This window comes from Ursus maritimus, unplaced genomic scaffold (assembly GCF_017311325.1).
Source record: "Ursus maritimus isolate PB19 unplaced genomic scaffold, ASM1731132v1 scaffold_14, whole genome shotgun sequence".
In the NCBI taxonomy this organism is placed as follows: Eukaryota; Metazoa; Chordata; class Mammalia; order Carnivora; family Ursidae; genus Ursus; species Ursus maritimus.
Window position 1 is genome coordinate 70,267,911 of NW_024423786.1, and position 16,705 is coordinate 70,284,615.

At 54.2% G+C, this 16,705-nt stretch overlaps 1 protein-coding gene across 3 annotated transcripts; it reads right to left on the bottom strand.

Moving 5' to 3' along the window:
- Window positions 1-1,883: 1,883 nt before the first annotated feature.
- Window positions 1,884-15,771, bottom strand: TMEM11 (transmembrane protein 11). Of its 3 annotated transcripts, XM_008685946.2 has the most exons (3): window positions 15,547-15,771; window positions 12,418-12,578; window positions 1,884-2,787 (listed from the first exon to the last, which is right to left on the bottom strand). In XM_008685946.2, the coding sequence occupies exons 1-3, from the start codon at window positions 15,754-15,756 to the stop codon at window positions 2,271-2,273; spliced, it is 888 nt and encodes a 295-aa protein (XP_008684168.2). In that variant the 5' UTR covers window positions 15,757-15,771; the 3' UTR covers window positions 1,884-2,270. The 3 variants fall into 3 exon arrangements, with proteins under 3 accessions (XP_008684168.2, XP_008684169.2, XP_008684171.2); XM_008685947.2 differs by lacking the exon at window positions 12,418-12,578 and having other exon boundaries at window positions 15,547-15,726; XM_008685949.2 differs by lacking the exon at window positions 15,547-15,771 and having other exon boundaries at window positions 12,284-12,561.
- Between the last annotated feature and the right edge of the window lie 934 nt (window positions 15,772-16,705).

Here is a 16,705-nt window from a genome sequence, read left to right on the forward strand (position 1 = left end):
GCACACAGCTGCCTGGGCGCACTGCCCGGCACCCAGCAGGCTCCAAGGACGCAGTTTCCCTTCCCTTCTTCATGGGGGAAGCAGATGTGAACACTTCGGAGGGAGCTGGTAGGCTAAGGAGAGAGACAGTAAGTGTCTGCTGGGGGTCTGCTCCTCTGCACCTCTTGAGCTGACGTTGCGAAGGGCTCTTTGCTCTTCTCAGAAATGGAGGTGAGAGTGGGCAGTTCAAACAAGACTCCCGTAATTGGGTTACTGGCACGATGCACTCACGGACGTGGGCACGCACAGGACTTGCGTGTGGACTTCGCAGGCACGGGCCCAGCTGACTTGTTGTTTCCCAGTTGGCAGTTCTTTAAGGCTGTTTCTTCAAGAGCACTGTGGCACGTCACCGAGGAGCATAGCCCACTTGTCAGTGGCGTCTGAGCAGGAAGGGGGCAGAAAGAGAGAAGCCGATGCCAGCTGAGGGGAAGGCCTTCCAGGCGCGAGAGGTGTGGTCCTGCTGCTCCCCTTCGCAGCCGATTTGGGGTGCTGCTCCTGTAGAGAGGCCTAAAACACCAAAGTCCTGCCCTGTGCCCCACGGCAGGCCCGAGTCCTCACCTTGGCAGGGGACATGTAATGGAGGTGGTGTTTCAGAATCTGGGCTAGTCCGCCTGACAAGAATCAGCAGCTGGAACCAGCCTGTTTGCACTTGGCTTCTATTCCTGGTGAGGACGTCTGCTCAGCTGACCGACCGAGACCGCTACTGCTTGTCGGCTTCCAGCCACCACCCCCAGGAGATCTGATTTGCAGGCAGAGCATGGGGCTCCCTCCCCGATCTGCGCCGTTTATTACAAAGACACCTACCATTCGTGCCCAGCCGGCCTGGCGGCCAGACACCCCAAGCGGTTGCGGCCACTGCACAGTCGAGACCTGGTCTGTGTGTCTGGGATCGCTACCAAATGAGCATTGATCCAGATGGCCAGACTGCCAGGAAACTATAGTGTGCCCCCAATACCATTTTGCCACCCAGCATTCAACTGTTGAGTATTTCTAGGCCCCCTGGAATTTAAGTTGTTCTAACTCTTTGTGGACCTCGGTCCATTTTGAAGTCTTTTAAAAGCTCTGGATCTCCCCTTGTAATAAATGGACCCATCGCCCACTTGATCTCCTTGACGCCTTCCCATGTGCCCCTTCATTATTCTCTGGTATCAGATCTTCCCGATGTGGCCTTTAAAGCTAGACTGCTTCTTAAGGGATGGACCCTTCAGAAGGAAATGACATGTAGCGCTGCAGGACTGAGAGCAGGTCTTAGGAAGGCTGCAGGTAAGACGGGGGACCTGACATCTTTGTGAAGAGAAGATTTTTCATTGATCCAACACCTTAGAGGGATATGGAGGATGGTGTGCAATACGCCCTCTGCTGTGGCAGGGGCGGGGGAGGGGGGCGCAGGACTGGCTCCAGTGGAATGGGAGCGCTGGGAGGGGCCCTGGGCTCGAACTCAGGGTCCACGTCAGGAACAGCTTCGACGCTTTGCAAAAAATACAGATGTTCACCCGTGGGGCCTTCTAAATCAGAATCTCTGGACAGGAGGTCCCAGGCCTCAGTTCTCCACCTGGCCCCACACGGAAACCCAGTGACCTCTAGGCCTCGTCACCGGATCCTACCACGTCCCCAGATGGCATTTAGCAGTGCCGGCCTTGAAAAGGAGGCGGGCATGACAGGTGAGACCGCTCTGGGAGGGGTCCGGGCTGGCCTCGTTCGAAGGCCCATTCTTGCTGCAGACGGTGACGCCAGGCCGCAGCAAGGAGCAGGGCCGACGGCTCCCGCGGTGCCCAATGCTCCCCCGAGCAAGCGCCCGCCCACAGCAGCTGCAGGCGGTCAGGGAAAGAGAAGACACCCGAAGCTGAAATTCTCATAATTTTAATGGTCAATAGCTTCTGGTTGGCTCTGGATGGTACAGTTGAACAACAGACTGAAAGACCTCCCCCCCACCCCGCAAGCGCATTCACACCCCCTCAGTAGCGTTGCTGCCGTCAACATTCCACCGCCCCTCAGACTTCCACAGCTCAGACCCCCTGTGGGTTATGGAAATCCACATCTTAGTGCAATGAGTTGAAAAACCCTCGGTACACCTGTGATCTGTGTTATTTTTTTAAAAAAATAACAAGTATCAAGCCCAACCCCTTCCCGGGCTCCGCTGCCTCACAGAGCAAAAGCTGTTACTGTGGCGATCTGAGTACTGTTGTCTCCCGTGGGCTGGGTCGTTTGCTGCTCTCCCCGTCCTACTGAAATCATACGGCGTAGAGTTCGTAAATCTTCTTTACACAGTACACCAGGGCGGCCAGTGCTATCGTGTTGTGCAGTCTCTTTCTGTGCAAGTCGTCCTTCCGGACCAGCACCACCGGGGTGGAGGAAGTGAGTGTGTGCAGGGGCAGGCGGGACAGTTTATAGGCGTCGTACTCCACTTGGTACTTGCAGCAGGGGTCAAACTGCCAGGAGATCCCGTAGAGGGTGCAGCAGGCCAGGCTGAGCACGCCGGCGGGCAGGGAGATGTAGTGGGAGTAATCTAAGGGCAGGGCCAGCGGGGTGAAGAGGCAGGCGGTGCCCGCCAGCACGGTGGTCTTGTGCAGGCAGTTGCCCACAGTGATCCAGCGGGCCGTCTCGTCGCCGATGCGTGTGGGCTCGATAACGATGTACTTGTACTGGGCTTCCAGGGCCTGCTCCAGCTCGTACTCGAACTGGTCTTGGGCGTTCTCCCCATTGTAGATCTCGTGCACGATGTAACAGTCTGTGGCCGACAAGCTCACCCTTGGGGGGGAGGGAGGAGAAAGAGGAGACAGTGAGACAGTGAGGCTGAGAAGCATGTACCCGCTTCTGTGCTGAGACACTGGGAGGAGTCCGTGTCCGAAGCCTGGGCCTCAGGCTCATCAGAGAGCCTGAGCTCTTAAGGGCACCACGTCTTACTTATGTTTTTATCTTCTTTGGAACCCAATATACAAGTAGTCACTAAGGAATTTTTTCTTAAAGATTTTATTTATTTGAGAGAGAGAGAACACAAGCAGGTGGAGAAGCAGGCTCCCCACTGAGCAAGGAGCCCGATGTGGGGCTTGATCCCAGGACCTTGGGATCACGACCTGAGCAGAAGGCAGACGCTTAACCGACTGAGCCACCCAGGTGTCCCAAGAATTTTTTTTCTGAGAGAAGACAGTGAAAGGTAGAGAGACACAGCAGGAGCACCCTGATCTCTGAGGAGACGACCGCCTGCAATGTGTACCGGCCTGGCACTTAGCCCAAGGCAGTGGACCGACAGAGCTGAGCTCGCACAGGAGCCCCAAGGAAGAAAGAAGGTCTCAGCCCAGAATCACATCCACATGGAGGCCCAAGGTTGGCCAGATGAAACGTGCTCTTGGTTAACCAGAGCAATCGAAGGAGGAGGATTTTCCAATAGAAACCAACAGACACAAGGCCGAGAGTGCCAAGCACTCTGCCCTCTGCAAGGTTCAAGAGTAGTCATCCCCGGCCTGCAGAACAGAAGACCCACAGGGTGGTCTTCGCCTCGGATGACTGAGAACAAAACTCCTCTGGCCGTCACAGGAGAACGAGCTGTGCAAAGCACCGAGGCCAGCAGCCCCAGGCACACCAGCACACAGCTTAGAAAAAGCAGCCCTCTGCTTTAATTAGGAAAAGACAAGGCCTCAAGGACAGTGACAATGAAATTCAGTGTAAGAGGGACACATGAAGGGCCCCCAGAGGTTCCCGCCCATTCTGACGCTGTGCCTCCAGGACTCTGTATTTGTTGCCAGTAAACACTTCTCTCACATAAGAAACACTGTTCACAAAGACCCACTTCAAGTGGCTGAGCTGATCCAGCTTCCCCGGGGACTAGGGATGGGTGACCTGACCCTCACCGGCGGAAGACAAACTGGAGGCTCAGGGACGACTCTGCTGTGACTCAAGGCCACAGAGCTGGCTGTGACCATGGGCCACGGGGGCATTTTAGGCGGTTTCAGGACTCTATTTGACGTCTCTCCAGCGCAAACTTCGCATCCAAAGCAGAATCTTTCCACACCCCTGATGGGCAAACCTAAATATAGACCTGTACACGCCTTGTCATTTCCATTTGGCTTGTTTCAGCCCGTCCAGATCTTTCTGAATTTCCATACCGCCATCCAGCGTATACCGTTTCTCCTAGTTTTGTGTTCTCAGTTCATCCAGTAAAAAGCCTTCTTTCTACCAGCCTCCAAGGGGCACACTGCTAGACACAGCTCGTGAAGCTGGATCAAGTCACTTAACCCTTTTACCAGGCAGTGCAGGGCACCTTTCACATGCCTCAGTGAACAGCAGCCCCTGGTCCCTGGGCTGGTCAGACCATCACAAAGGAGAGGAGGTCCAGGAACCCCCGTCTGGCTCCTGGTGCTCACTGCTCCTCCCACCCAGGCCCATGCCCCCCTAACCGGGCTCCGGACGAGTGTACTGAGCCCTACAAAGGTGAATGCGGCCCACCCACCTGAGCTCCGACTGTCCCAACGAGTAGCACAGCCCTAAGTACTCAAGGACACGAGGCCACCAGCTCCCCACATCCCAGGCACACACACCCAGCAGCCACTCAGAGGAAAGCCACAGGGGAGCCGGGCTCAGAGCTTCCTCATCAGGGACCGTGCACATTAAGGACAAGTGAAGGCTTTTAAAACAAGGTCATCCCCAGAACCTCTGGTCCTGGCCCTCCTTCAAAGATCAAATGCCACGTTAAGTGTGATGAAAACTGGATTGTCAGGGGTACGCTTCAAGGAAAAAGGGCGGGCGATCGGAAAGCGAGACCACTGAGCACTCCTTCCAGTTATTAATCCCAGGCAGGGTTCAGCACAATAAAAACTACTTCTAGCCAACAGATAAGCAAAGAGTCAGAGAGTTTCCCTCTGTTAGAAAAACAACTGCTCAGTACTCTCCCGTGGTCACATCAGAAATGAAAAGTCACTGGTAATGGGCTGGGTGCGCCCCCAAGTGCAGAGGGAGGGCATCCTCCAGGAGGGGCCTCCATTCCCACGTGGGAACCACTTTAGCAAAAGCACTGGCTGGGACTTAGGCAGAGGGAACTCTTTATTCTGCAAAAGTAACTATAATTAAGTTGGGCTCAGGGAAACCTCCTAATTAAATCACAGGCCCTAATTAAACAGTGTGCACTGGGGAGAAGTCGTTCCCTGGGGGTCAGACGAGAAGCCTCCTAAACATGGGACATTGCTAGAGCAGCTCACTACGGTGAGCCAGTAGTTGGGGCTGCCTCTCCAGAAGGAGTTAATGAGCTGTTTCCGGAAGAATCCACCGGAAGTTGATGAAACGGGAAAAGAGGGTTTTCCCTTTCAAGGCCTCCATTTGGTTTGAATTCAGGGAGGGGAAATGGAGCTTGTTTCAGTTACTACTGCCAGGCAGGATTCAGCACTTTAGAAGCCACCTGTAGCAAACAAGCAAACCTAAGAGGCAGGGTCTCACGCTGGCTGCTCACTCACAGCAGAAGTTAGAGGCACTGGGCCTGGGCTGACTGGCCCCACGTGTGCAGCACCAGGGCGAGGGCTCGCTCCCAGGCAGCCCCGACTTCCCTTGGGTTCTCAAGTTGTGAAGAGGCACTTACTTCCAAGTCAGTGTGTGTCCCACTGACCATCAAAGTGAGGCCAAGGAGGCCTTTCTGGCCACAAAGTCCCTCCAGAACATTGAAAGCAAAACGTGGGTGTCAAGGTTGGAATTATAGAATGTTCCTGCCCGAACCCCAAATCAACCTTAGCATACAGTGCCCTCTCTGCCCAGCAGACTGTAGCCATCCTGAACGTCATGAGGCCCCATAAGAAAACGGCAGTTGAAACCCCACACCCGGAACAGGCTGCTCCATTCTGGAAACACATCAGTGGGCAGACCCCACCTCGCCCTCCCCCAGCCCCCTGCTGCCATCACTTCTGCAAGCCCAGCTGGCATCCATATCCACGCCGCCCGCCTTTCCCCAGCCCATCCCAAGGGCAGGCGTGGTGAGCAAGGCACTCCCCTCTCGCTTGCTGACACAGATGACCGGCCCGACGGCACGGGAACAGTGAGCAGACCCGCTGCGTTCTGGCCGTGGACAGCCATGAACAGCACGGCTCCCACGAGCGTGTGTAGACACGGGGGTGCTCGTCCAGCACACCACCGAACCTTGCCAAAGCACACCACAGCTTCCTGAAGCCCCGACAGCCTTCTGGGAGCAGGTCACCCCACTGCTGCCCATCACCATCAACCAGCTACCCGTAGTGTAAAAACAAAAGAGCAGAAGCCACACTGAAGTACTTCCAACAAGGCAGCCTCTGAAGCCAGCCCGGCAGGCAGAGCCATACTCACTGGCCTGACACGAATTCTGCTCTTAAAGCCAAACCGCTATTCCCAAATTCAGCGAACAGATTGTTTCATTGGGCAGGGATGTCATCTGAAGTCGTGAGAAGTCGGTTTCCAGGATTCTGTGTTATACACAGAAGGAGACACAGAGGTTCAAAACGCGCACGCACGTGCGCACACATGCTGGAGGCCCCGTTAGAGGCCACCCCGTCAAGCAGTCAGCGTCTACTCCTTCCACCTGGGCTGGGGCAGTTGTCCACGTGTCACCAGTAGTCCAGGTGTCACGTCCCTGCAACTATAGATTTTAAAAGCTGCCCGGACCACTGGATTCAGTCCACGTGGTTGCCATGGCTGTTACTTCGGAAACCTGGTGGCCGAGCGCTCCCAGGACAGAGCTGTGTCTCCTGCCGCCCAGCTACCCCAGTGCCCACCCACAGGTGATATGCTTTTGTTTCCTGGTCACATGTCACCCAACTAAGGAAGGAACCCAGCGGACTTGAACAATTTTAGGCCATCACCAGCCAACCCCTAATTTGAGCCCTGGTACGCAAATGCAGATTAAAAAAAAAAAAAAGAATGCTAATTGGAGTCTTTGGGGCTTCCTAAGAGACTGTAGTTTTGCTTTTCACAACAGGTGTGAAATGACCAGTAAGCGTGCATAATAAAGAGTTCGTGTAGGGGCGGCTAGTGGCGCAGTCGGTTGAGCATCTGGCTCTTGGTTTCGGCTCAGGGTCCTGGGATTAAGCCCTCGAGTCGGGCTCTGCACTCAGTGCACAGTCGGCTTATCTTCTCTCCCTCTGCTCCTCCCCCCACTTGGCGCTCTAATAAATAAATCTTAAAAAGTTCATATAAAAAGAGAAAGAGAAAGCACTGATGGAAAAGTATCCAAAAATAAAGTGAAAAAGGCAAGTAAAGAACAGTGATTATAGTAATGTTACCTTTAGTGTACTTTTAAACAGGTATACATTTGCTTTTAGGGGCGCCTGGGTGGCTCAGTCAGTTAAGCGTCTGCCTTGGGCTTAGGTCATGATCCTGGAGTCCTGGAATCAAGCCCCGCATCGGGGCTCCCTGCTCAGCGGGGAGTCTGCTTCTCCCTTTGCCCCTCACCCCACTTGTGTTCTCTCTGTCTCTCTCAAATAAGTAAAATCTTTAGGGATAAAAAAAGTATACATTTGGGGCGCCTGGGTGGCACAGCGGTTGGGCGTCTGCCTTCGGCTCAGGGCGTGATCCCGGTGTTGTGGGATCGAGCCCCACATCGGGCTCCTCCGCTATGAGCCTGCTTCTTCCTCTCCCACTCCCCCTGCTTGTGTTCCCTCTCTCGCTGGTTGTCTCTATCTCTGTCAAATAAATAAATAAAATTAAAAAAAAAAAAAGTATACATTTGCTTTTAAACATACAGAACATTCCTGGATATACAAAGACCTGAGAATTATGACCATCACTGGGGAGAGGAATGGAGTGGCTCCGGGAAGAAAAGGGAAACTCCTTTACCAAATAACTTTTGAACCTTTTGGATTTAGCACGATCCACGGTACTCATAGAACAGGGTCACGCTCCTCAACGCCCTCTGCCAATGCTGAGATCAGTCTGCAATGCTGAACCCTTAACTAGCCTGCGGAGCACGCATCAACCCATCGGAGCTGGAGGGGCCGCTGTGGACGCTGCCTCAGGGTCATGGGCACTTGTGACTGGGGCTTGTGACTCGGCCTCCCTCTGCCTTCCACCAGAGTGGGCCTGAGACCCTTTCTTCTCCTCTGAATCTGCTCTGGCGGTAGTTGGGAAACGATCATCAGAGGAATCCCCTGGGAACACCGGCTTTCCAGTGAAAAGGTGGCCATAATGGAGAACCAGCCCGACGAAGTCCACTCCCCGGACGTGGGCACCCTCTCTGCACCTGGCAGCCTGCCCAGCATGTGGCCCCGTGGTCCCCTACGCCATCAGGAAGCTGGTCTCAGAGGAATCTGGAATTACAAAAGGAGTCTCGGACATGGGATCCGCAAAGTCTGGAGATACCTCCCCAAAAGTCAGAGTTATACAAAAATGATCCAAGCAGCACCGTCTGGGCCCAGAGAGCAGCACGGATGCGAAGAGATCGCTAAATCGGGCTGTTCCTCCACCAGGGGGGAAATGGAGGTACGGCTGCATCCCTCACTTGTAGGGTGGAGGAGCCGCACAGAGAACCGAAGGAGACGCTGCTACTTCGGACCGTCTTCACGTGTGCTCTGAAGTCATGAGCACGGCACCTCCGCCTGCCGGAAGGGACACGTGCGCCGGGGCAATGCTAGTTCTCTCCTTCAGCCGAGGTTTATTCACTGTCTCCAGAGCGTGGTGAAGCACGTAACATGGACTGTCCTGACCATCTGCAGGTATACAGCTCGGGAGCGCTAGGTACCTCCTGGCTGTCTTGCAGCCATGCTCCAGGACGGTTTCAGCTTGCAAAGCCACAACTGCACCGTGAAACAACAGCTCCCACCCCTGCCCCACCCTTCGACTTGGTGGCTCTGAGTGGGACCACCTCAGGTACCCCACGTAAGTGAAATCATACAGTATCTGTCCTGCAACTGGCTACTCAACTCGACAGGATGTTTTCAAGGTTCACCCATGTTCTACAGCAGGAGTCAGAATTTCCTCTCTTTTTAAGGATGAATAAACCCTCCACCGGATGTCCGTACACTTGCTCATCCATCGATCAGGCTTGGGCTACGCCTACCTTCCAGCTACTGGTAATAATGCCTCTGTGAACATGGTAAAAGCGATGTGCTCACGTCTGCACTGTCAGTTCTCCTGCACGTACGTCTAGGGGGTAGAACGGCTGCAGCATGTGCTCAGTGCCGGGGAACCGCCGCGCGACCCTCCGGCACATCCCTCACGTTCCCACCACAACAGCAGGAGGGTTCCGGCTACTCCACCTTCCCACCAATGCTTCTGATTTTCGGTTTTGTTTCTGTTATTAATAGGAGCCATCCTGATGGTGGCATCGCCCTGTGGCTTTGATGTGCACTCTTCTCATAGCGGCTTGAGGCCGGGGTCACAGGCCGCACAATTCGCTCCTTTGGAATCTGCAGTTCAGTGGCTCAGCGCCTTCACTGCCTTGCGCAACAAGCGCCACGATCATTTCTGGAGTATTTCCATCACCCCAGAAAGAAACCCCATCGCTCCCCATTTCCCCCAACCCTCCCCAGCGCCTGGCAAGTCCCACTCCACTTACTCGAAAGACTGGCCTGTTCTGGACATTCCATGTAAATGCAATCATGTCTGTGGCCTTTTGTGACCGGCTTCTTTCAATAAGCATAATGTTCTCAAGGGTCAGACATACGGTAGCAAGTGTATGACTTTTCACATGTTAGAAACATACTTTTGATGTGTTTAACATACAGTTTTTTAAAATCCAAGACAAAACATCTGGAGGGAAGTATCAAAGATGCCGGACACGAAGAAAAGTCAACAATGGTTTTCTTTGGATGGTGGCCTAACAGGTGACTAAAATTTTATTTTCCTTCATAGGTTTCTGTATTTTTCTAAAGAAAACAAATACACAGGTGCTTCTTTTATAATGGGAAAATAAACGGCCAACTTTTTCTTAAAAAGAAGACTGTCATTGGACAGCTCCGTATCCCTCGGGGTGACGAGGCCACGCAGCCGCGGGCCGTCCACAGCCGAGGCGAGCAGGAGGGAGCCCAGTTCCGCTCCGGCAGCGTCTCCGTGCTTGCGGAGAAGCCCGTGCTAGCAGGGCACGAGCCCACCACCGCGAGCCTGGGCACAGGCAGCATCTCATGGCTGAGGTATCCTGCTGCTCTCAGCCCCCTGCAGTCCTGCCAGGGAGCAGGAGGAAAGTTCCATCTCCCTGTCGGCTCAAGCAAGCACTGGCTCAGGGGCCGCGCAGGCCACCATCACTTCTGGTCCTGGCCGAACCGGAAGAGGCTAATCTACGTGTTCTAGCGGAAGCACTTGCTTTGGGCCCACTTCCTGGAGCAGGCCCTGGGCTCCCGGGCCGTGAGCTCCTCCGTCTGAAATACAAAGCACGTCAGTTCGGAGCTCTGGGAGACAGACTGCGTTTTCAGCACAGTATCCCCAGCACCAGACCTGAATGTGACAGGTTACCAACGACATTAGTGCAAGCTCATCTGAAATGAGTGGCAAGAGAACCAATTACAGTAATTAAGAGACCGGGTGGGTGAAAAATTAAACTAGGTCCATATGTCGGTTGCTTTCCACCTAGTAAGCATGTGGCCACCTCATTACCTGTGCTTTGTGAGGTGCCGGACTTTACCTCTACCCCCCAGATCTAGAAGGCACTTCTGGCTAACCAAAAGTCACTTCCTCGGGAGCCAAAGAAAGCAGGAGGATTCTATGTTGTGGATTTAAAGTCCAATTCAGACAGAAAGGCACAGGCATGTAGCCCCAAATGCTGAGGGTGATTCCAAACAGGCCAAGGAACTTCCTGATGTAGTCCCCTGTTTCAGAGAAAGCCCCGCTGCTCCGGGAACCGCACAGTGCTCTGCTCTGGGAATAAGGACACAGTGCACCGGGTGTGGCAGTCTGGAGACCTGGATTCTAGTTCCCTCTCGGTGACTCGCCGGCTCTGTGGCCAAGGGCAAAAGCCGTTGCTGCTGTAAGCCACACTGCCTCAGGTCAAACAGGGCAAAGGCCCTAGGTCTTTCCGAGCGAGTGCCGCAGCGAGGGTGGAGTGGGGTCAGCAATGCCAACCGAAGTGACAGCTGCAAAGCACCCCCCAGTGTAAGGCCCACACGGCTGTTTAACTGAAACTGTCAAGTAAGAAATCCAGCTCCTGAGATGTAAGGGCCACACTTCGAACACTCCACGGCCACCTGTGGCCAATGGCTACCCTAACGGACAGCACAGAGACAGAACATTTCTGTTATGGCAGAAAATCCTACGGAACAGCCCTGAGCTAAAGGACTCCTACGACTCGTGGCCCATAATGCTGCTGCTGGCGGCAGGGACAGAACACAGCGGCAGCTGGGAGGTGCCCGAGCATTTGCTCTGGGGAGGACATCCCACCTCCTCCCACTGCCCCCGCTCACTGAGGCCCCAGGCAGAGAAGCCCAACTCAGGCCTGGCCTCGGCCTCCTCCTCCCCTCCCCGCGTACAAGAGCATCCCACCCTTCTTCAGAGTTGGGCCGGAGCTGAAATGGGGCCTAAAGGACCTGAGGCCTGAGGTACTGCTGCTGGAACCAGACCGCTCAAGTCAATCAAGGAAAATGGAAAGTCGTGCCTTGAGAGGATGAACCCCGGTGATGACCTTAACTTGCAACACCCAATTTCCGGGATCAGAGCATGTGGCCCGAGTGCGCACGACTCCACCTTCTGGGAGCCTGCTGGGGAGGCCCCAGGCACCTAGAGACTCAGGTGCGGATGCTCTATGCGTGTGGCTCACCCAGACCAGGAGGAAAGAAACACGTTTACCACATACTAGAGCCAGAAAGGCAGTTTTCCAAGAGGAAAAAAAATACCCCAGACCACTAAGGGTCCTCAGCTCTAGAAGGGAAGGATCAGATCAGAATGAGGAGAACGTCACTCCCGGAATGTGAGCCACCTGCCCACATGGCTTGTGGCCCATCTGTTCAGCTGGACCGGGACCTAAACCCTCCACCAGCCATCCAGGACCACGTCTCTCCGATTCACGTATTAAAGCAACGCTGTCAAAAAAGGAGGACCGAGTCCCGGGAAAGAAGGTAGGGTACAGAAAGAGGTGGCCATAATCCCACGGGACTGGCTGCCTAAAAACACAGGCACACCGCCGCACAAGCCAGGGGAGGGGCCTCAAGAAGTGACTTCCCCTGAAAACCTGGGCCTTTAGGCGTAGGCCAGGCCCTCTGAACACCCAGGTCTGTAACAGCGCTGGTGCGTCACATCAGGATCAGAATCGGATCCAGTACATCTTCCCATGCTGAGAAGAGCGGAGCTGAGAGTACGTGGCTATACTCACATTCCAGCAATCACGGAGAACTCAGGGACGCTCAGAGGCCCTGAGGGAGTGAAGACAAGCAGCCCAAGTAGGACAGGCGGGACCGTCTGGGAGCTGGTCCGGGGTGGCACCCAAGCGGCAGAACACACGGATACCTGCACTGTGCCTTCCTAGATGGGCAAGGGTGTCTCAAAGACGCCGACAGGACAAGTGGCAATCTGTTTCGTGTGCTCGCTGCCAGTGTGCTCAATTTTGGACAAGAATTCAGGTTACAGCTCAGAGTCTGATGTTCTTCATTACAAACACTGTTGAGTCCCTGGATTTAATGGAGTGGAGAGAAAAATCAACATGCAAGCAGCTAGCAGTTTGCTGTTTCCACCCCTCTCTTATTTTAGTCTAGACCAGTGCTGTCGCATCACTAGATTTCTGCGGTGATGGAGGTGTTCCATATCTGCCCTACCCAATATGGTAGCCCCAAGCCCCATGTGGCCACTGAGCACTTGAAATGTGACTAGTGTGACTGAAGAGCTGAATTTTTTCATCTTATTTATTTTTATTTAATTAATTTTTGAAGATTTTTTTTTCTAAAGTAATGTCTACACCCAACGTGGGGCTCGAACTCACAACCCCGAGGTCAAAAGTCCCACACTCTACTGACTGAGCCAGCCAGATGCCCCTGTTTTCAATTAATTAAAATTTAATTGCCACATGTGACTAGTGGCTACTGAATGAACACAGCTCTAAACTCAAGAACCAGGTAAAGAATTCACACGCTGAGCATTCTAAAGTGGGCCGCCATTAATACACAGTTGATGTAAGTAATTCTGGTGGACGGTATGGCCCTGGGCAGGGCCTTTAAATACAAGTCATGCTTTGGAGTTCGCAGCCACTGGCAAATCTGGAAGGTTTGCCCAAAGCTTTGCTCTGCTCCAGCTCCTGCCCCAAACCAGGCAATGTGTCCTTCCCTTTCAGCATAAAGCAGACTCCAGCTGGGTGTGTCCAGCTATTCTGGAAAGTGGTCTTCCAATGCAAGGCTGAGATTTGAGCCAGCACAAATGTGACATGGAACAAACTCATTTAAGAGAGCCATAAACAGCCTATTTCAGTCGTAAGAGCCAATAATATGCTTGGGCCTCTTAATCTACGGTGCTGGGCAATCAATTAATCCAGCCTGCCCCACCCGAACAGTCTTTCCACCCACTGAGCAGNNNNGGAGGTGTGCCCAGAAGTTAGCTAGCTGGCCCAGCAGCGGGTTAGGTTTCCATCCCCTGCTCAGCGTGGGAGGATCTTAGGGAAACTGGGCTCAGACAAATGACTCCTCCAACAGAGCCTGGCCAGGGCCTCCTGGCAAAGGCAAACAGAAGGGCTCCCCCCCAGCCACACACCATGATATATGGAAGGAAGAGAGATGGGGCCACCCAAATCACAAAATCTGATGCCCTATTCCTGGCTGACATACAGCATCTGCATGTGTGAGCAGAGCCTTCAGTTCCAGGTCAAAGGTTGCAACCTGCACACCTAGGGAGACTAGGCAGGTAACTGCAAGGAGTCAAGCTGTCAGGTGAGTAATGAACTAGAGAGCACTTGCCCTGACCAAAAAAAGTCAGCCACTACTCAGCTTTTCAAGGAGAGTTTTATGTGAAATCTTTCAACTTATAAGTATTGGCAACTGACTTAAATTCTTTTTAAAACCTGAGGATCAACAGTCAAGGGCTGGATTCAGCCAATGGGCTGCTAGTTTGCAAACTCAGTTTTGAATTAATGCCTGTCTCCAACCAAGGAGATAAGATCCCCAGTATCTGATTTCTTAGATCAATAAAAGCTTAACTTGTGCCGGCACAGCCCTTGTATGGTGTCTGGGGCTTTCCCATTTGGCCCTTCCAGCTGTTTTTATCCAGTAAGGAGAAATGCCTTTCTCTCAGCTACTCTGGCTTTTCTAAAAAGGATTAATGGTCGCACTGAAGATCTTGAAAACGTCTGCCAGGTTTAAAGGCCATCTGGAAACCATCGAGGTCACTTCTTTAACTTTTTCTACGGTCTGATCTAAGAAATACCACATGGGAGTTGGAAAAACAAAAATATCTGCTTGCCATTCACTGCTTTTCCACGGAAGAGGAAATGCAGAACAGACAACGTTGGATAACTCTGAGTTTAAGAATAAAATGCAAGCTGGTCTATCACAAGTACCAAACAGGAAGAATCTTCTGAGCTGAGAAAACCATCTGCAACAGCAATGAGTATGTGATGGAATCAAAAGAAATAGTGAGGATAGTTGAGAGAAAGAGAACTTTTCTGTTTAATATAAAGCTTCTCCAAAGAGACAAAAAAAGCAAACACACAACTTTCTTGCTGACCTCGGCTATACCAACCAAGCCCTAACAAAACTGACAGACCAGTTGAATCCAGGTGACTCCACCAATACTCGTCCTTCCCCCAAATTTCTAGTAGCTGAACAGCTTCTAGTGGCTTCTACTAGCTGAAATTGCTTTCCTGAAGCAAAAACTGTTAATTCAACACGAAACACAAAAACTGTTCCACTCTCGTCTTCTAGAAATGAGTTCTCCAAATCGAGATCCACCTTAGAAGAAACAAGCCCCTAGCTCCCTATCCACACATCATTCATTAGGAAAGGTCACTTTAAAGGACTTCCATGGCAGGGGCGCTTGCAGAGAACCCTCGAAAAGTCGCAAGAATCGAGGGTTCGAGGAAGCGGCCGGCTCTCGGACCGGAAAACAAATTGAGTAAGGTTAAAGCTACCCTGATAAACGAGCAGACCGCACTGCCCTTCCCACAGCTGGCCCACTCCGTGAAGGCTTCCCTTCCTTCTCCCTCCCGGGAACCATTCCTCACCACGTCAGGGGTCGCGGCCGAGATGGCCACGCTTGTGTCCAGGCGGGACCGGAGCTTCGGACGCCGCTCGGCCGCGGGATGCTAGGAGAGTCCCCTTGGGCCTGCGCGGGGCTCCCGGTCCTTCCCGCGTGGCCCGGCCCGGCCCCTGTATGGCCGCGGCCCACCTCGCCCGGCCCCGCCATCGTCACCTCCCCTTGAGCCCTTCGCAGAGGCCGCTTCAGTCGGGCTAGAGCGGGCGCCGGCTTCCACCCAGATCCTGGATCGGCCGGCGCAGGAACCCCGCGTGCCCCGCAGGGGTACGAGGAGGGCCGGTGGGCGAGAAAGGGGAGCCCGGGGACGAAGGCAGGGACAGCGGTGCAGCCCCAGGAGGCCTCACTGGCTTCCAGGCTCCTGAGCCACTCGCCCTGGGAAAGCAACAGGCCCCCGGATCTCACCTCTCTCGGGCGCTGCCGCCACTGCTGCCCGGGCCAAGACGCCTCCTTCCCCAAGCGGCCATCTTGGAGACACTCCGCTCGCAAATGTCTCGCGCCAAGGCGGCCCCGGGATTGTGGGCGAACGGAAGGGAAATGTAGTCCGGGCCACAGCTCCGGACTGCACGGGAGGTGGAAATCGAGCCCCCCGGGACTACAATGTCCACAACGCATCTCTCGCGCCGGAAGCCCCGCCTCTTTGAGGCCGCCTGGGAAATGTAGTCCTCAAACCGGGCGGAGTGGAAGGAGGCGCCCTGGGAAGAGTCCTATTCAGGGCACCTTTTTAGAAATTAAAATTCCCAGAGTTCAAAACCTAGGAGTCACAGGCACCCGGCCGCTTGTAGGGCCTTGGTGTTCAAGAGCAAAGAGCTGAAAGAGAGCGGAAAGAAAGTGCCTACAACTCCCAGAGCACCGCGCGGGAGGAGTCCCGCCGCTGCCCGCCACAGTCGCCGAGGGGCGCCGCGCTTCCCGTGGGGCAGGCCCGCCGCTTCCCGGTCCTCCCCGCGCTCGTCGCCCTCACGCCCGCCCCGCTGCCGGCGCGTCCAGCCCGCGTCTCGGTCTCGCCCTCCGCGAAGGCGTCCCGACCTGCCCTTCACAGCCGCCTCTGCCCACTAAGGTCACCGAGGGGCCGGAGGCGGCACCGGCCTTTCTCAGAGGCCCTCGCTACTCGCGCACCATTCCCCCAAATTCCCTGGACTCCAGAGATGCTTTGGGGACAAGACAGACGCCGCCCGTTCTGCCCCGAAAGTCCCTGCTTACAGACTGTTGGAATTGAGAGTCTCAAAGCAAAGAAGAGAAAAAACTACAACATGTGATCATTGCTGTGAAAGAAACAGGGTCCTGTATAGAGAAAAGCCCATTTCCGATAGGGCCACTTAGGCCCTTAGTCTCCACCGCACATCCCACCCGCCTCGGTGCGGGGACGTGAACATAATCTCCTGTTTCCGTATCTTTGAGGGTATATGCTGGGCAAATCACACCGCCTGACGGGAGCCCTACCCAGGGCCGGCATTTCCCTGCGTGGACGCTGCTGGAAAGAGTCGGGATGGACGAAACCGAACCCAGGGATTCGTAGATGCCGCTCCAACAGGCCTCTGGGCTGTTTGGAGGAGGAGCGATCACA

Bases quoted from the DNA above. Each gene is read 5' to 3' on its own strand.
- TMEM11 (XM_008685946.2), bottom strand. From the start codon at position 15,756: ATGCGTTGTGGACATTGTAGTCCCGGGGGGCTCGATTTCCACCTCCCG. The intron at 12,579-15,546 runs GTGAGATCCGGG...CATTAAATCCAG, and splicing joins GGCGGCAGCGCCCGAGAGAG to GGACTCAACAGTGTTTGTAA. The intron at 2,788-12,417 runs GTATCCGTGTGT...CTCCCCCCCAAG, and splicing joins TCTAGGAAGGCACAGTGCAG to GGTGAGCTTGTCGGCCACAG.